Source organism: Mobula birostris, chromosome 2 (assembly GCF_030028105.1).
Source record: "Mobula birostris isolate sMobBir1 chromosome 2, sMobBir1.hap1, whole genome shotgun sequence".
In the NCBI taxonomy this organism is placed as follows: Eukaryota; Metazoa; Chordata; class Chondrichthyes; order Myliobatiformes; family Myliobatidae; genus Mobula; species Mobula birostris.
Window position 1 is genome coordinate 55,509,635 of NC_092371.1, and position 19,990 is coordinate 55,529,624.

Here is a 19,990-nt window from a genome sequence, read left to right on the forward strand (position 1 = left end):
TGTATAAGATTCGTCTTCTTACAAGCAGCTACAAAACAAAGAAACACAATAGAACTGATTAAAACAAAAGAAGACTATCAAACATCTAATGTGCAGAGAAAAAAAAAGAAAAAGAAATCTGAAGTTATGTTTTTTATCTTTGCTTTCTTAATCAGTAAACCTTAAATGAGTACACCAAAATTAGGTAGCATCAAGTGTTTTACATAAATGCCATCAAAATATACAATCTTAAGTCAAGTATTCAAAAATAATCATGAGAGCAATGGGCCTTCATTCCATTAAGTGCACAAAATAATCTGTAACATTTTACAACTCAAAATCAATATTGTTATTGCATTCATTAATAATAACATGCATATTTTTGACATTTGCCTTTAAATGCTTGTGAAACTTTTCCTTGCCAGTAAATCTCTGGTTATAAAAATAATTTTTCACATTTTGTGTCTTAATGGTGAATTTCATTGTAATATTTTCTTTAATAAGTTTGAAAGAGTTCCTTTGAGAGCATGTTAATCCATCTGATGACTTTGGCATATTCACAGAAGTTTTTATGTACTGTATGCATACAAATAATAAGAAAATTGAGGCTTTTTTTAAATGGTCAGAGGCTGAAAGGTGGAGACATAAGATTGAGCCATGGAAGATGTTATTTCAGAGAGATTTGCGTGTCCCTGTGTGTGGATCACTAGGAATTACCTTGCAAATGCAGCAAGCAATCAGGAAGGGAAATGATATATTACCCCTAATTACAGGAGGATTTGATTTCGAGAGTGAAGATATCATATCCGTGCCTCAGCAGCATAGCGGTTAGCACAATGCAGTTACAGAGTTTTATGGTTACATGGTTTTCCAGAGTTTGCCGACTGTAAGAAGTTTGTGCTTTCTCCCCGTGAACCATGTGGGATTCCTTCAGGTGTTCCCGTTTCCTCCCACAGTCCAAAGATGTACCAGTTAGTAATTGGTATTGCAAATTTTCCTGTGATTAGACAGGTGTTAAATAGGTGAGTTGCTGGGTGGTGCGGCTAGTTGGGCTGGAAGGGCCAGTTCTGCACTGTATCTCTGAAAAACACAAGTTAATAAAATAACGTAGTTATACAGGGCCCAGGTGAAGTTTCACTTGGAGTGTTGTGTACAAGTCTGATCATCCTTCTTCAGGAAGGAGATATTTGGATTAGAGGCCTTACAGCAACAGTTCATAAATTTGATTACTGCAATGGGCTGCCTTGTCCCATGTGGAGAGTCACAGAGACCTACAACAAGGAAACGGGCCCTTGCTAGTTCTTTGTCCTGGATACATGCAAGTCCTGCAGTGATGGTAGACAGTCACCCAATGGTCTTCTCTGCTGACCTGACAGTTTTTGTACATTGTTTGAGGATGCTGCATCAAACCAGACAGTAATGGCTGATATGAGGATGAGCTCTGTGATGGCAGTGAGAAAGGAAATCATTCCTCTCTCACCTTAAAACTGTGCCCAATATTCAGACATAGGTGACTATATGCCAGGTGACACTTATGCTGTAGAAGAGCCAGGTAATGACCATTTTCAATTTGAGCGAGTCTAATCTTTTACCCTTTATATTCAATGATTTTCTGTATATTCCAACCTTTGTTTTTTTTAAATTTTAATATGATTATGGTAGTGAAACAACACAAGATCATGCAATTCAAATACTGGTTAGGTTGAATTGTGCTATGTGTACACTGTTGGTTAATAAACTCTTGTAACCCATTGTTTCAATGAGCTGCTGCTGAATGCACTCAAAGGGTACTTTAAAATATCGTTTTGACAATGATGTCTTTATATCACCTGGAGATTAACATCATGTGGGATCTGTAATAGAAAATAATCCACTTTGCTTCCTAACTAAGCAAGTAGTAATGAAAATTGTTCATTATAAAGCTAAAAAGTACTGATGCTTATATTAGTAGATGAGAGCGTAATATATCTGCATGGTGCTCTGTGGAATTTTAGCATAACCATTAACTTTATTTTAAATTGATTACCAGTTTGTTACAATAGAAGGAAGAGGAATAGCCTATTATTAGAGTCATTCATATCTCCAATGGTATTTTTGAACCAAGAAGGTTAAATTAGATCAATGCTGCATGGTTAAATGTATTTGCATTAATTCCTTTGTGCACTGTTTTAATAGGTTGTTTTAGACAACAAAGTTCAAGGTAAATTTATTTTCTGCTGTCAGTACATACACTCAGTGCCCATTTTATCAGGAATCCCGTGTACCTAATAAAGTGGTCACTGAGTGTATGTTCGTGGTCTGCTGTTGTCTATCCACTTCAAAATTTGATGTGTTATGCATTCAGAGATGTTCTACACACCACTGTTGTAAGGTGTGGTTACTGTTGCCCACCTGTTACCTTAAACCAGTTTGGGCATTCTCTTCTTCTTTCTCTCATTAACAAGGCTTTTTTCCCCACAGACTGCTGCTCCCTGGATGTTTTTTTTTGTTTTTCACACCACTCTCTGTGAACGTTGTTCATAAAAATCTGAAGAGATCAGCATTTTCTCAGATAGTCAAACCACCCCGTCTGGCACCAACAGTCATTCTACAGTCAAAGTCACATAGATCACACTTCATCCCCATTCTGATATTTGGTATGATCAACAACTGAACCTCTTGACCATGTCTGCATTCTTTTATGCAAGTTTAGTGCTGAGGTCAGTGATGGTTCAGGAGGCTGATGGTTGAAGGGTAATAACTATTCCTGAACTTGGTGATTTGGGACCTAAGTTGCTGTATCTCCTCAATGGCAGTAGCAAGAGGAGAGCACAGCCTAAATGGTGGGGATCCTTGACGTTGAATGCTGTATGTCTACAAGTTAACAAAATAAATGTCTTCAGTTTGAATCTTTCTAAACTTATTGTGGAACAAAGAAAAAGGAGTAGGATATTTAGCCCCTTGATCATGTTATTCAGTGAAAACATGGGCTGCCTGCCTGATAATTCCAGACTACTGTACCCCCCTTTCAGTCATAAAAGCACTGAGTTCACTTCCCAACTAAAAGAGTTATCTTGACTATGTCTTGTGTCATCCTGGTTGAGCCCACTAGAGTATCAGCTGTTCTAGATTGGCTGGTGTGTAATGATTAGAGAACTTAAGGTAAAGGAACCTTTAGGGGCCAGTGATCATAATATTATAGAATTCACCCTGCAATTTGAGAGGGAGAAGCTACAGTCAGATGCATCAGTATTACAGTGGAATTAAGAGCATTACAGAGGCATGAGAGAGGATCTGGCCAAAGTTGATTGGAAGGGGACACTAGCAGGGATGATGGCAGTGCAGCAATGCCTGAAGATTCTAGGAGCAATTTGGAAGGCACAGGATACATCCATCCCAAAGAAGAAGGAGTATTCCTAAAGGGAGGATGATGCAACCATGACTAGCAAGGGTAGTCAAAGACAACATAAAAGTAAAAGTGAGGGCATATAATATAGCAAAATTTAGTTGGAAGTTTGAGGATTCGGAAGTTTTAAAAACAGAAGGCAACTAAACAAGTAATAAAGATGGAATACAAAGGTAAGCTTGCTAATAATATTAAAGAGGATACAAAAAGTTTCTTCTGAGATCTAGAGTAAAAGTGAAGCAAGAATAGATATCGGACCACTGAAGATGATGTTGGAGGTAGTAATGGGGAACAAGGAAATGGCAAACAAACTGAATAAGTGTTTTATCATCAATCTTTACTGTGGAAGACACAAGCAATATGTCTGAAGTTCAAATGTGCTAGGAGGCAGAAATGAGTGAAGTTGCCATTACTAGGGAGAAGGTGTTTGAGAAACTGAAAGGTCTGAAGGTAGGTAAGTCACCTGGACCTGATGGTGTACACCCCAGGGTTCTGAAAGAGGTGTCTGAAGAGGTTGTGGAGGCATCTTTCTGAAATAAATAAATTATGGCATGGTTCCTGAGGACTGAAAAACTGCAAATGTTACTCCATTCTTCAAGAAGGGAGAGAGGTTGAAAAAAGGAAATTATAGTCTGACATCAGTGGTTGGAAAGATATTGGAGTTGATTGTTAAAGCATGCGGTTTCAGATTACTTGGAGGCACATTATAAAATAGGCCAAAGTCAGCATGATTTCCTTAAGGGAAAATCTTGCCTGATAAATCTGTTGGAATTCTTTGAGCAGGACAGACAAAGGAGAATTGGTGGATGTTATGTACTTGAATCTTCAGAAGGCCTTTGACAAGGTGCTGCATATGAGGCTGCCTAACAAGATAAGAGTCCATGGTGTTACAGGAAAGATACTAGCATGGATAGAGCATTGGGTGACTGGGAGGAGGTAAAGAGTGGGAATAAAGGGAGCGTTTTCTGTATGGTTGCTGGTGGCTAGTGGTGTTCCACAGGGTTCGGTGTTGGGACCATCTCTTTTAGATTAGAGGGATTACATCAACAGTTAACAAGTTTGATTCCTACAATGAGCTGCTTGTAGGAAAATGGAGAGAAAATTCTAAAATCTGATGTGCAAAGTTACTTGTGAGTCCTTGTGCAGGATTCCCTGAAGGTTAATTTGCAGCTTGAGTTGGTGGTGAGGAAGGCAAATGCAATATTAGCATTCATTTCTAGAGGACTAGAATATAAAAGCAAAAATGTAATGTTGAGGCTTTATGAGGAACTGGTAAGTCCTCATTTGGAGCATTGTAGAAGCAGAAAAAAATATGTACAGGCTTTCTACAAATTGAAAGAAAATTAATGCTTCTTGACAACATTCAGCAGCACATTTTCCAACCAAATTTAGTGAATGTGCAAAACTTGGAAAGTAATCCGCAAACTCATTCAACTCTTTAATTAGTGCTTGTAAGCCACTATACTTGCCACTCATGTTGCTGGCATTGTTATCCCTTTGACCACGGCAGTCTTTTAGATCAATGCAACTTTCCTTTAAAAAGTCAAGTAAACTTTGAGCGAGCTGTTCAGCACTATGACCTTCCATATCCAAAAACTTCACAAATCCTTCAACTGGTCCAGACGGCAAAACATAGCGCACAGTCAAATCAAAGTTGCTGGTGAATGTAGCAGGCCAGGCAGCATCTTTAGGAAGAGGTACAGTTGACGTTTCGGGTCGAGACCGTTCCGATGCTGCCTGGCCTGCTGCGTTCACCAGCAACTTTGATGTGTGTTGCTTGAATTTCCAGCATCTGTAGAATTCCTCGTGTTTGCGCACAGTCAAAGTCAGCTGGTCCACATTAGATATATCTGGAATAGCATTCAATGAAACAGAATAATATTTGTATTTCTTCACTTCATGGATAATGTGATCCAGTATGCTGGATCCAATTAGATTGATGAATTCCTCACATGTTGTTTTAGATAGGTATGATTTATGTCCCCTTCCTTGGTTTGCATGAACATTTATACCACAACACAGCAAGGAGTCAACACACGCCTGCACACACATACTGTACCATGCAGCATGCAGCTCCCCCGACATGAAAACAACAGTGTTGTCAAATTGTCATTGTTGTGGTGTGGATGAAATCACAGAGCATTGCGTTACCTGTAGGTACAAGGCAGTTTCTTTATTTGACAAAACAAGGTTACAGCAGGCAGAGACCCCTGGCAGAACAGGTCTAACCGCCTTGTGATTGAGGCTTGATGTTTATTTGCTAAACACAAAGGACATTTCATAATTACACGTATAGACAATTCTTTGAAGTTTTCACATCTTTTGATTAAATTCATTCTACCGGCGCCAATATGACTAAACTGGCATTCATGGCCTTTAGGAATGCAAGTTAAAATCCATAATACATTATTTGGTATGTTACGTGCTAACATAGAGGACAATTCATATTCAAAAAGCATTGATAGGGTGTCTTTGCAACTACCTGTAAACTTAGCATTCTTGTCTCAGAGGTGCCAGAGATGCATTGTTACAAATGAAACTGGGTTCACAGCTTTTAGGAAATGCATTGTTATGAACTCAATCCACAGTACTTTGTCAAAGAACAGAAGACTGATGGCTGAAGTCATTTATTTAAGTGTAAGTGAATCATCTACCCAAAACTCACTCTAACAGTCGTGAGAATACGGTGAGATGCCAATTTCATCAGACTGCAGCTTGCAAGCAATTAGTGTGGGTGGGACCTTCGAAAATGCGGGGCCTGTAGCATATGCTACTTTTGCTACTATGTTAATCCGGCCCTGCTGGGGAGGGAGGAATCCTTTAGGAGAAGATAGTAGACAATAGGAGAAAGAGAGGAACGATTCCTGTTCCTGTTCCAATATTTTGGTCCACGGCCATGATAGACCACCCTCAGGGGTAGCCTCTAAATTGATGGCATGAGTTTCCGGTAAAAACATTTCCCCCTCCCCCTCCCTTTTTCTTTTATTCCCACTCTAGCCTCTTACCTCTTCCCTCTTGCCTATCACATCCCCCTGGTGCCTTTCCTCCTCCCCTTCTCTGGATTTAAAACATCTGTATTTATAACTTGTCCTGTGTGGATAGAAGGATTTTGGGCCAAGTAACACATTTTCAGTTATGGAGAAGTTAGAAGAAATACATGTTCTTACTCTTCCACTTCTTTTGGAGATACTTTGGCACAAAACTTTGACTCTGTTTAACAGTAGACAGACACTGTCTAGCCTGCTGAGTGTTGTACCATTCTGCATCTCTGTGTCAAATTTCCAGCATATGCAGTATCTTTGCATCAACTGCTGAGCAGGTGATGCTTTACTGGCCACTGGTAGGGAGTGTTACATTGTTCCCTGCTACACCAGGTGAAATCTTGTAATATTTTATACATGGAATGTCTTTATGTCTATAATATTTCTTTCTTGTAGATTGTAATGTTTCTGAAATAAATGGGCACTTGATTTGCAATAAAATATTTTAAATGATATTCGTCATTTCACAGTCTCCCGATAATGATGTTTTCAGGACAAAGTTGTAGACTATTTCATTGAAAATGTCATGGCAACACATAATCTGGCTCCAGATAATTACTCAAAGTCTATGGTTTGCCCAGTGCAAGAAGAAAGGACAGAATACACGGGACTAGGGAGAAAAGGAAGAGCTCGCGGTTGGTATCTCCTCACCATCTCATTAGAGATAGGGAGACAGACGTTTCACAACGTATGGTGAGGCACACATATGTCAGAGAAATCGTGTTAATTTGTCTGCTGTTGTAGATCATGTTATTCTGTGTGAGTTACAACCTTACATAGCTGAAAGCCTCTCTATCCTAAAGTGGTTCTCAGTCATGATGGAATGGCGGAGCAGATTGAATGGCCTAATTCTGCTAACACGAGGAAATCTGCAGATGCTGGAATTTCAAGCAACACACATAAAAGTTGCTGGTGAACGCAACAGGACAGGCAGCATCTCTGGGAAGAGGTACAGTCGACGTTTCGGGCCATCAATTTATATAAATAAAGAAAATACTGGATGCCCTCAGCAAGCCAGACCGCGTCTGTTGTAAGAGAAACAGAGATGGCAATTCAGGTCCAAGGGCTTTCATCAGAACTAATTCAGCATGACCAAATCACATCTCATTAACTCTCCCTTTTTCAGGTTAAAAATTATTTTCGATCTTTATCCAAAATTCCACCATATCACTCTTTCCTGAAGACAACGTTACTTTTCTTTTTTCATACTCCTTACTATATACAATCCTAGTTGAAACGATTTGCTAGGATACTAAGGTAATCAGTGAGCCAGATAATAATCCAGAGGTTCAAAATGGTGTCTAAATACACTTCAAACGTGTGATGTCTAACTTGTTTTGCATACGTGTAGCTACTTATCCAACTTCTTATGGAAAGGCACTGGTGGATTTCGAAACAAAAGCCAACAAAGGATACTAAATTGTAAGGTCATGATTGTCCTGAGTAGTGAAACAAGTTTAGAGAGTAAATGCTTTTTAGTTTTGCCAAGTAAACTAATGAAAATAATCAATATATACTTCAGATCATCACTAGGTTCGATCAGAAGATGAGCATTACAAATTCTCGTTGCAGAGTTCCCTGGTGGTCTAGTGGTTAGGATTCGGCGCTCTCACCGCCGCGGCCCGGGTTCGATTCCCGGTCAGGGAAAGTACATTTTTTCACAACAATTATATGTATTTATGTAGAGGGTACGCTGAATAGATTTTCAAGTTACATTCAATAACAAACAAATAAATAAAGAATATTAACATATAACACATACAAAATGCTGGAACAAATGCAGGTCAGGCAGCATTTATGGAGAGGAATAACCAGTCGACGTTCGGCCCGAGGTCCAGGACCCTTCTTTAATCTGAGTTCCTGCAGCATTTTGTATATTACTTTAGGTTTCCAGTATTTGCAGAATCTCTTCATTTCAGATAAAGGAGATGCTGCTCTTTCCGTTATATTTTCGCTTAAATTTTTTTTCTTTTTTTCCCCTGTCAATATATGCAACATAAAAATTAAGAAGGGGTAAAAAGAACGAGCTGTTCCCTGACCGGGAATCGAACCCGGGCCGCGGCGGTGAGAGCGCCGAATCCTAACCACTAGACCACCAGGGAAGCTGATAAACAAGTTCTGCACTGCTGCCCTTGTACGTTTTCTGAGAAATTACATCATGCGTGCAGTTGATATGATTCATTTCAGCCCTGGTAACAGAATATTCGGTGCTAATTGGTGGAGAGACAGAAAAAGGAGGTGCCATGGCTGTCAAGCGGTTGTGGTGTTGGCGGTTGATGGCGCCGCCCAGCACTGTCTGTGGCTATAAAAGGGAGTAGCTCGCAGCTGTTCATGTAGAAAAGAGAGAAAACTTGTAATTGTTGGATCGCTTTGTGCCGCTAACTGTTCAAATGGGCCCTATAGCCTAGCGTTTGCCTTCTTCAGCTAAAGCTCTCGGATTCCTGTTTGGTGTGGGTCGCATCTAAGGTAACTGGGGGGATTGGGGAAGAGAGCAGGCCCGGAGTTGGTAGCGGCTTGTCCCTGAGGTGGGGTGGGGTGGGACGGGACGAGACGCGGGGTAGGTTTCCCGGGTGGTAGAGGGTTTCATCCGTAGTGCCGGGCTCGGGCGGACGATGGGCTGCACTCGAGTCTGCGGGCTGTGGCCTGCAGTGTTGGGAGAGCGCTGTTGCCTCTCCCCTGAGGTAGATCTTCGCCCTCCCCCTGGCCTCAGGCGACTTCGAGTGTAGTTGTCCTAGTCTTTCCGATACGTTATTCACGTCCTTTTCCTCGCAAATTACATCAGCAACTTTTAAGCCTACTCAGCCTTCCCCTGGCTGTTAACTCGACCAATGCTTGAAGCGATGTTTCCTACACAAACAGCTTTGTAGAGCAATTGTTTTATATAATAAAGCAAGGGTCGTTTTGTTAAAATTATCTTTAAAGTTCGGGCAAGTTGATGATTTCAGAGCAACTTGTGGCAGCTTGCATGTAAAATAACAGAAATTTAAGAACAGTACGCAAGTCATTATAAATTTCTAAATGTCTGTAAAATGTTACTTGGACTGTTACTGTTTATAGCTTGTAGATTAGTAGAGATTGCTTAACTTGTTGAATGTTGTAACTAATCGAAGGTATAATTTAAATTCTGACTTGGCCACCTCGACACACTGCAGTATCGATAAGCTTATTTTGCGTTCGGGGATCTTCAAGCGATATTACTGAATTTCTGTTGTCAGTTTTCCCCTTGTATTTTGTAAATTACGAAATTTAGCGAATTACCTTCTGAATTAGTACAGTTTAGATTTTGATAACCGAAAATTTAAAATTCTTTCAGTTGTGCTGTTAAACAGGCCTGTTACTTTAAGCCAACTGCTCAGATATTACCTATCCTGAGTAAACAGTCTAAATATATCCTTGTTTAAAAACAAGTTTCCAACTCCTTGTTTATTTTGGACTTGCCTCAGCTTAATTTGCAAACGATTCTTACTGTGTTGACAATTCTTTTACTTTGGATATTTTTCTATCTTTGTAGACTTAACTGCTTAATCAGACTTTAGATTTCAGGTTTAAAGCAAAACAGACTGCGGATGCTGTATTCTTGACAGAACTCAGCGGCGTCAATTAGCATCTGTGGAGGCAAAAACAAGCTGAATTTTAGGCTGAGATTCTAAAAGATTGTCGGTCTGTGTCGTCGTTGGGCTGGAAGCTACCCAACTGGAATATAAAATGCTTTATTTAAGTGTTATCCTTGAGAATTTTTTTTTAATCTTTTGACTTAATTAGTGCTTTATGTACAACAATTGAAGACTGTGTAGTATTTAAGCTTTTTATTGATACTGATGGGAGGCTGTTATTCTGACCAGTAAAGTAGAAGTGACATTAAATTTGTAGAAGTAATCAAGTAACCAGTTTGATTTAAAATTGTTAATTTAAATGCTGGTCTTTCTGTTATTTCAAGGTTATCATCTGGAAACTTAATTGGAAAGACCTAATGGCATCCATTCCATCGACTGGATCACTTGCAGCAACCCATGATTATTACAGGAGTAAGTCATTTTTTTTGGTGGCAAAGAATACTTTTTGCAATAAGTGGAGGGGAAAGGAGTAATGGATTGTAAGTTAACTGATTTGACTACTTCTAGTTGACTTTCCAACAAGGAGAACTAACTTGCATTAAACATCAAACTTTTTTTTTCAAATTAATTCATCCTTACTGGTTTAGTGAAAATGTGAGTGATGATGGGCAACTCTATGATGCAGGTATTCAGTTACCAGCTTTCTTTTCCTCCTGTGGCAATTGGCCTTTTATGGTCATGTGGGATGAGTGTCCTTGTTTATTTCCTCCTTTTTAGGAAGAATAAGCGCAGGTGGCAGAAAGCAATGTTTAACCTATGAATCACCTGGTTAATTAATGCTGTCAATCAATGGTTTTAGCTTTTCCCATTGTTTAATTCTTTCCCATGGGGGGGAGGGGTTGGTGGAGGGATAAAGTGATTTGTTATACTTTATAATGTTGATTTCCCTTTTGTGAAAGTTGCCTATTCAATGTTTCAGTTGTCTCCCTTCAAGTTGACATACTAAATGCATCTGGTCACTTAACTCAGGACCTTGCAAGGTTGCTAGACTAACTGAATTCAGTAGAGCAAAACTTCTTTTGGTTGAACTTGTAGAAGTTGAAAATTGTGCTCTTGCTCTCAAATTTTAATAACTGATTTTAGCCAAGTTGTGCTAAAATCAGCTGGGACCCCAAAGAAAGGTTGGGACACCTTGTACGCAGTGTACCATGGGGAAGGTGCTGTTGAGTCTTTCAGAGCTTCAAGCAGCTTTATTTGCAAGGAAAGTGTGAATTTTGTTTTTCATGAATCTTTTGGACATATTTGAGATTGAAGTTCCAGGTATTTGAGTTTTTGGGGGAAGATAATGTATGAGAATTGCTTGATTTTAATAAAACAAAAATCTCCCAATTCCAGGGCGCCTTGGTTCAGCTTCCAGTAATAGTTCCTGTGGCAGCTCTGAGCATATTGGGGAAGTGATTCCACACCACCCAGGTAAGGATTTTTAACTAATCATTTTGCATAATACATTAAGAGGAAGTAACACTGAGCTGAGCAGTTTGCTTGACTTGTTTCAAACAGATCTAATTAAAGTTATTGTCTAGGGGAGCTGTTACAATATTTAAAAAAAAATAAATCATGATTCTGATTTTCTGTGATTTGAAGCCACATTGGCATGTGTCAACAAATGTTTACTCTAAATAATAAAAATTCTCTCATTCTAGGAACAATTTATTCTGTATCTCAGATTTTTAATAGTGATTTATGGATTCAAGTGAATTCTCATTACCTGAACTACTGTAATGTGGGAGTTGCCCATCTGTGTCTGGTGTTCAGCTAGGAGTTAAACTGAGAATTGGGTGGTATTGAAAATGAAGATTATTATAGATGATCAGTTGGGGAGGTGGATCAAGGAGTGACAGAGATTTCAATATTCAAGTGTGAGGTGATGCATTTTGAAAAGTCAAGCCAGTGTAGGACATGTACTGTGAATAGTAGGATATTGGGGAGTGTCATGAAATGGTTTTTAGGAGTACAAATGCATCTTCATTGTAAGTGGCATCCCAGGTAGACAAGTTGGTGTAAGTCATTTAGCTTGTTGGTCTTCATCAGTCAGGGCCTTCAGTACAGGAGTTGGCATATTATGTTGCAGTTGAATGTCACTGAGGCCACACTTGGAATGCTGTGTACAATTTTAGTCACCTGTTCCAGGAAAGTTCTGGTTAAATTGGAAAGAGGACAAAAAATTTCAGGATGTTGCCAGGACAAGGGGGCCTGAGTTACTGGGAGAGGCTAAGTCTATATTCTTTAATATAGACTGAAGGGTGACCTTACAGAAATATTTATAGTTATGATAAGGTGGGTGGTAAGAGTTTTTTTCCCCCCACAGTGAGTCCAAAGCTGGGGTGAGGTGGTTGGGCAACCTTTTTATGCAGAGATTGGTGAATATATGGAAAAGGTTACCAGAAGTGCTTGAGGTAGGTACAATCAATCATTTGAGTACCTCTAAGTACAGGCAGGGGTGGTGCGTAGAGGGATTTGGGCTGAGTACAAAATAGCTAGGTAGCTAAATAGCTAGTAGCTGAGTAGCTAGGTAAGCACTGCTCAACACTGACATGTTGTCCAAAGGGCCTGTAACCATGCTGTATTACTCTTTGATTGTTTCTAACTTGGCCAGTCTTCCAAGATGCTGCTTACCAAATTTTGTTTTGTTAGTCTACTGAAACCTTTATCAGTTAGGATTGCAATGTGATTTTTTTTTTTAACTTGAACAATGCAGATTTGTAATAGCTTTCAGCAATTTGTGAAACAAGGTAATTAGTGATTTGTCACAAATCTGTAAAGTTGGGAGAATAAAATTGGGCCTTCTATAAATATGAAAGTTAATAAATCAAAAAAAACTACTGTTTTGAATATCTACATTTGTTTTCATAAATTAACTACATAAGCTTGTGTACCTTAATCAATAAACATTATCCTATGTAATAGGGATTTTGCACGAATTTTTTTCAGAAAGAAATGTGAGACCATAAAACATGGGAGCAGAATTAGGCCATTTGGCCCATTGGATCTGTTCTGCCATTTCATCATGACTGATTAATTTCCCCCTTGACCCATTTCCCTGCCTTCTCCCTGTTACCTTTCACACCTTGACTAATCAAGAACCTTTCAATCTTTGCCTTAAATACACCCAACGATCTGGCCTTCACAGAATTCCACAGATTTGCTACTCTTGGGCTGAAGAAATTCATCCCCATCGCCATACTAAATGGACCTCCCTCCATTTTGAGGCTGTCTTAGACTCCCTGACCATAGGAAACATCCTCTCCACATCCACTCTATCTAGGCCTTTCAACATTTGACAGCTTTCAATAAGATTCCCACTAGTTTTTCTAAATTCCAGCAAGACCCTGAACTATCAGTCACTTCTCATATGACAAGCCTTTCATTTGTGGAATCATTCTCATGAGCCTCCTCTGAATTCTCTCCAAAGTCAGCAAGTCCTTTCTTAAATAAGGGGCCCAAAACTGCACACAATAAGAAATCCTGCATGAGGGTTTCCAAGTCCCTTTGCACCTTGAGTTTTCAAATTTTCTCCGTTTAGAAAATAGTCAGTTTTATTTCTTATACCAAATTGCATGACCATGCACTTCCCAACACTGTTCCATCTGCAGCTCCTTTGCCTGTTCTCCTAATCTGTCCATGTCCTGCAGCATCCCTGGTTCCTCAACACTCCCTGCACCTCCACCTATCTTCATATCATCTGCAAACCTGGCCACAAAGCCACCAATTATATCAACTAAATAATTGACATACGTAAAAAGAAGTGGTCCTAATACTGACCACTGTGGAACCCCACTAGTCACCAGCAACCAACCAGAATAGACTCCCTTTATTCCCACTCTTTGCCTCCTGTCAATCAGCCAATGCTCTATCCATGTTACTATCTTTCCTGTAATACCGTGGGCTCTATCTTGTTATGCTGCCTTGTGTATAGCACCTTGTCAAAAGCCTTTTGAAAATCCAAGCACACAGTATTCATCGATTCTCCTTTGTCTATCCTGCTTGTTTTTGCCTCAAATAATTCCAACAGGTTTGTCAGGCAAGATTTTCCTTTAAGGAAGCCATGCTAACTTCAATCTATTTTGTCATGTCCCTCCAAATACCCTGAAACCACATCTTTAAACATTGACTCCAACGTCTTTGGAAACATAGAAAACCTACAGCACAATACAGGCCCTTCAGCCCACAAAGCTGTGCCGAGCATGTCCTTACCTTGGACGAGCACCTTAAAAATATACCCTCTCATGCTAGCCTTTTCAGCCCTGGGAAAAAGCCTCTGACTATCCACACGATCAGTGCCTCTCATTATTTTGTAGGCCTCTATCAGGTCACCTCTCATCCTCCATCGCTCCAAGAAGAAAAGGCAACATCCTTATAAATCTCCTCTGTACCCTTTCTATGGTTTCCACGTCCTTCCTGTTCTGAAGCAACCAGAATTGAGCACAGTACTCCAAATGGGGTCTGACCAGGGTCCTATATAGCTGCAACATTACCTCTCGGCTCTTAAGCTCAATCCCACGATTGATGAAGGGCAATTCACCGTATGCTGCCTTAACCACATAGTCAACCTGCGTAGCAGCTTTGAGTGTCCTGTGGACTGGGACCCCAAGATCCCTCTGATCATCCACACTGCCAAGAGTCTTGTCATTAATGCTGTATTCTGCTATCATATTTGACCTACCAAAATGAACCACCTCAGTTATCTGGGTTGAACTCCATCTGCCACTTCTCAGCCCAGTTTTGCATCCTATCAATGTTCTGCTGTAACCTCTGACAGCCCTCCACACTATCTACAACACCCTCAACCTTTGTCTTCAGCAAATTTACTAACCCATCCCTCCAATTCCTCACCCAGGTCATTTATAAAAATCAGAGTAGGCACTCCCAGAGCAGATCCCTGAGGCACACCAAAGGTCACTGGCCTCAATGCAGAATATGACCCATCTACAACCACGCTTTGCCTTCTGTGATCAAGCCAATTCTGGATCCACAAAGCAATGTCCCCTTGGATTCCGTGCCTCCTTACTTTCTCAATAAGCCTTGCATGGGGTACCTTATCAAATGCCTTGCTAAAATCCATATACAGTATATCTATGACTCTACCTTCATCAATGTGTTTAGTCACATCCTCAAAAATCAATCAGGATCGTAAGGCGCAACCTGCCTTTGACAAAGCCATGCTGACTATTCCTAATCATATTATGCCTTTCCAAATGTTCATAAATCCTGCTTCTCAAGATCTTCTCCATCAACTTGCCAACCACTGAAGTAAGACGCACTGGTCTATAATTTCCTGGGCTATCCCTACTCCCTTTCTTGAATAAGGGAACAACATCTGCAACCTTCCAATCCTCTGGAACCTCTCCCTTCCTCACTGATGATGCAAAATCATCGCCAGAGGCTCAGCAATCTCCTCCCTCGTTTCCCACAGTAGCTTGGGGTAAATCCCGTCCAGTCCTGGTGACTTATCCAACTTGATGCTTTCCAAAGCTTCAGCACATCCTCTTCCTTAATATCCACATGCTCAAGCTTTCCAGTCCGCTGCAAGTCATCCCTACAATTGCCAGATCCTTTTCCGTAGTGAATACTGAAGCAAAGTATTCATTTAGTACCTCTGCTATCTCTTCTGGTTCCATACACATTTTTCCACTGTCACACTTGATTGGTCCTATTCTCTCACGTCTTGTCCTCTTGCTCTTCGCATACTCCTCTTGCTCTTCGCATACTCCTCTTGCTCTGGTTTTCCTTAATTCTGTTGGCCAAGGCCTTCTCATGGCCCTTTCTGGCTCTCCTAATTTCATTCTTAAGCTCCTTCCTGCTAGCCTTATCTTCTAGATCTCTATCATTACCTAGTTTTTTGAACTTTTTTGTAAGCTCTTTTCTTGACTAGGTTTACAACAGCCTTTGTACACGGTTCCTGAACCATACCATCCTTTCTGTCTCATTGGAACGTATCTACGTAGAACCCCACACAAATATCCCCTGAACATTTGCCACATTTCTTCTGTATGTTTCCCTGCAGCATCTATTTCCAATTTATGCTTCCAAGTTTCTGCCTGATAGCCTCATATTTCCCTAACTTTGCTGTTCCTATCCCTCTCCAATGCTATGGTAAAGGAGATAATGATCACAATTCTATCTCCAAAATGCATTCTCCACTGAGACCAGGTTCATTTCCCAATACCAGATCAAGTACAGCCTCTCCTCTTGTAGGCTTATCTATATATTGTGTCAAGAAACCTTCCTGAACATACCTAACAAACTCCACCCCTTCTAAACCCGTCACTCTAGGGAAATGCCAGTCAATATTTGGAAATTAAAATCTCCCACCACAACAACCCTGTTATTATTACTCCTTTCCAGAATCTGTCTTCCTATCTACTCCTCAATGTCCTTGTTACCATTGGATGGTCTATATAAAAAGAAAAAAAAACAGTCGAGTTTCCGACCTTTGAAGTCAGCGAGCTGGCCTATAGTTTCCTTTCTTTGCCTCCCTCCTTGAAGAGTGGAGTGCCATTTGCAATTTCCTAGTCCTCCAGAACCTTGAAAGATCATTACTAATGCCTCCAGACTCTTCAGCTGCCTCTTACACAGGGGTTGCCCTGCCTCTACAGAACCCTGGGGTGTAGTCCAGCTGGTCCAAGTGACTTGCCTACCATCAGACCTTTCAGCTTCCCAAGCACCTTCTCCCTCGTAATGCCAACTTCACTCACTTCTGACACTCTTCAAGTCTGGCATACTGCTAGTGTCTTCCACAGGTAAGACTGATGCAAAATACTTATTCAGTTTGTCCAGCATTTCAATGGTCAACTCCAGTGCCATTTTCTAGGGGTCCAATATCAACTCTTGCCTCTTTTACTCTTTATTGGGGGGGGAGGGAGGAGCTTTTGGTATCCCCTTTGATATTACTGGCCAGCTTAATCTTCATTTTTTATTCCCCTGGGCTGCTTCAGTTGTCCCCCTTTTTTTTAAAAAAAAAAAAAAAAAAAAAAGTTTCCTGGTCCACTAACTTCCCACTGCTGTATTATATGCCTTTTGCTTTTGTTGTATTTGACATCCCTTGCCAGCCATGGTTGTCATCCTACCTTTAGAATACTACTTTGGGATGTATCTATCCTGTGCCTTCCAAATTACTCCCAGTAACTCCAGGCATTGCTGTTCTGCTGTCATCCTTGCTGGTGTACCCTTCTAATCAACTTTAGCCAGCTCCTCACATGCTTCTATAATTCCCTCTGCTCCATTGTAATGTTGATACATCTGACTTTACCTTCTCCCTCTCAAATTGCAGGGTGAATTCTATCATTATGATCACTGCCTCCTAAGTTTCCTTTACTGTAAGCTTCCTAATCAAATCTGGGTCATTACATAACACCCAATCCAGAATTACTGTTCGCCTAGTGGTCTCAACCACAAACTGCTCTAAAAAGCTATCTTGTAATCATTGTACAAATTTTTTTTCTTGGGATCTAGCACAACATCATACCTGCCAATCTCTATCTGTATTACAAAGATCATCTACCTTATTCTCTATACTGTGTGCATACAAATATATACCTTAAAGAGGTGACATGATAGGAAGGTGTATCTGTCACCCTTTTTGATTTTTGTCCCCCTTTTACCTGCAACTCATTAGGGTTGGGAGACTAAAGTTGGACATTCTATAAATGAAAGTGAATAAATCAAAAAATCTACTGCTTTGAATATCTGGATTTGTTTTTATAAATTACCTCCATAGGCTAGTGTACCCTAATCAATACACATTATCCTGTCTAACAGGGATTTTGCTTCAATTTTGCCTAATCCAGGACTGCAATTTTGCCCTATCATCTGCCTGTCCTTCTTGACAGTCTCAAAGCACACTGCCTCTGTTTATAAACCAACAGCCCTATCACTCTGGTTCCCATTTCCCTGCCAAATTATTTTAAACTCTCCACAACAGCTCTAGCAAACCTGCCTGCAAGGATAATGGTCCCCTTGGGTTCAGGTGTAACCCGTCCCTTTTGTGACCAATACATGAATCTTGGTGTGACTCTAAGTTGAATCTGTGCCATAGAAATATGGAATTGAATGCTAATTATTTTATGGTATTGATTATTGAGGCCAGTAAGATGTTATTTCACTCAGATTTCTAATGGCAAACTATACTGACCAAGTGTAAGAAATGCATTTCAGGGGTTCCCAGCCTGGGCTCCAGACCCCTTAGTTGATAGTAGGGGTCCATGACATTAAAAAGGTCGGGAACCCATGCATTGCATCATCAGAGGTCATCAACCCAACTGTTTTGTAGAATTTGCTATTTGCTTGATGTTAACTAGCATGACTTTAAGTGAAACTGTCTGAAGCATGTTTATGGCTATTAAGATTTGTTTGTATGACCTATATCAAAAACATCAGTAGACTGATAATTACTAAATTTTTGTATTTATAGGATTACCAAAGTCTGCATCGGGCCAATGGTGGATCAGTTTTTTCTTTGGAAAAACACAGAACCATCCAGTGATGACAACTCTCACTGAGTCATCAGCGAGGTGAGAACATGGAGAAATTTTGGAGCTTGTTGGAGGAAAGGAGCTGGCTAGATTTGGGGTGGAGCATGAAGAGTGCTGATATACTGGCTGCTAATTTTGGAAATTTGTTCCCAAATAATCAAGAAACCTGAATTGGAGTCCAAATGGAGATTTGGAGGACCAAGAGGAGAGTTGGTATTGCTTAATTTTGCCAGTGCAAGTTGACAGGTGCTAAAGTGATGGGTGAGCCAACTGTGGTTCAGTTTGGACATCCAATATGCTGTTTTGCCTTTGAACTTGCAAGAAGTGACTTTGAGCCTGTAAGGGTTTGTTGACCTTAAATTGATCCTTAACTGTACTACAGTAGTAAGATGAAATCTTGACTGGGCATCCACTTAATAACCCAGTTAGAATTTGGCTGATAATTTTCAGATGCACTGGTGGCATGGATGTGTAATCCCAATTTCCTCTGGCCATATACCAAAGGTTGGCAACAGTGGGGGATGGATTTTAGATAGTTTGTGACAGAAAACAATGGCTTTAATCTGGGTGTATATAATTGGAGTGACTGATGACGTGAAGCCCAAATGTCAACTTGAGTGTATAACTATCAAATTTGTTGGTTGTTAATTGTACGTGGGTCTGCATCAATGGTACAATTTTCTTTTTCAGTGGGAAGATAAACTGCATCTTGCCTCAAGAAATGGTGAGGAAGAGGCATGCCAGTGAGCCCAGCAAAGCTTCATCTTAATGACTGACCTCCTGAAGAAGACGCTAGGAATTTTAGGTGTTCCTAACTAAATTTTTAGAAGCTGCTTTAGTTTAAACTTGTAATGTAATCAAAATATAATTGAGATTTTTGTGGATTAATGACTTTTTAACATCTTGTAATAAACTTTAGCAGCCCATCTGTTGAGGTTTGTTTCTTTAAGCCTAGTCTTATTATGCAGAATGAATATGCCGAAATTACACATTCTAAACTGCCTTGCATGTAGACACTTGTCATTTGCAAAGTGATTAAGACCTGGATGATGGAATCATCGGGTTTCTCCTTTAACTGACTGGGGCCTTCTGAATCACACTTGCTTTTAAATGTTTATTACTTGAACATTGGTGCCCTGAGGTTTGAGGGCCCTTGTGTACAGGAACAGCAATGAGGAAACAATCTCTCAAGGTGATTGGTCTGTTTCCAGTGCTACAGTCAACCACAAGTGGATGATTTCCTAATCTATTTGTGGCCAGAACCACATGTATAAATCAAACCAGGGAATTAGAGCTGTCACAGTATAGAAATTTGGAAATATGAAATTTGCAAGGGGAAATTAAGTGGAGAATGTGGACTTTCAAGATGAAAGGAAATTTGGAGGGATAATAACTTCAAAGATGGCTGCAAACGCTGACTTGAGGAGCTAAAACTATGGGTGGAAATGAAACTGTATTCTTGGCAGTAGATGAAACAAAAGTCAGCAGTTCAATTGAATT

At 40.1% G+C, this 19,990-nt stretch overlaps 1 protein-coding gene and 2 non-coding genes across 3 annotated transcripts; 2 read left to right on the top strand and 1 right to left on the bottom strand.

The window, feature by feature from the left end:
- The first annotated feature begins 7,980 nt into the window (after positions 1-7,980).
- On the top strand, positions 7,981-8,052 carry trnae-cuc (transfer RNA glutamic acid (anticodon CUC)). The gene has a single exon. It is a non-coding gene; the product is annotated as a tRNA-Glu (tRNA).
- A 383-nt stretch (positions 8,053-8,435) lies between these two features.
- trnae-cuc (transfer RNA glutamic acid (anticodon CUC)) lies at positions 8,436-8,507 on the bottom strand. Its single transcript has one exon. It is a non-coding gene; the product is annotated as a tRNA-Glu (tRNA).
- Positions 8,508-8,728: 221 nt separating this feature from the next.
- On the top strand, positions 8,729-19,416 carry ppdpfb (pancreatic progenitor cell differentiation and proliferation factor b). Its single transcript, XM_072241336.1, has 5 exons — positions 8,729-8,871; positions 10,343-10,430; positions 11,355-11,432; positions 18,430-18,529; positions 19,181-19,416. Exons 2-5 carry the CDS (start codon positions 10,376-10,378, stop codon positions 19,257-19,259), a joined length of 312 nt encoding a protein of 103 aa, XP_072097437.1. The 5' UTR covers positions 8,729-8,871; positions 10,343-10,375; the 3' UTR covers positions 19,260-19,416.
- The last annotated feature ends 574 nt before the right edge of the window (positions 19,417-19,990 follow it).

Coding starts and splice junctions, on each gene's coding strand:
- ppdpfb (XM_072241336.1), top strand. CDS start 10,376: ATGGCATCCATTCCATCGACTGGATCACTTGCAGCAACCCATGATTAT. Junction 10,431..11,354: donor AACCCATGATTATTACAGGA/GTAAGTCATTTT, acceptor TCCCAATTCCAG/GGCGCCTTGGTTCAGCTTCC. Junction 18,530..19,180: donor CTCACTGAGTCATCAGCGAG/GTGAGAACATGG, acceptor TTTCTTTTTCAG/TGGGAAGATAAACTGCATCT.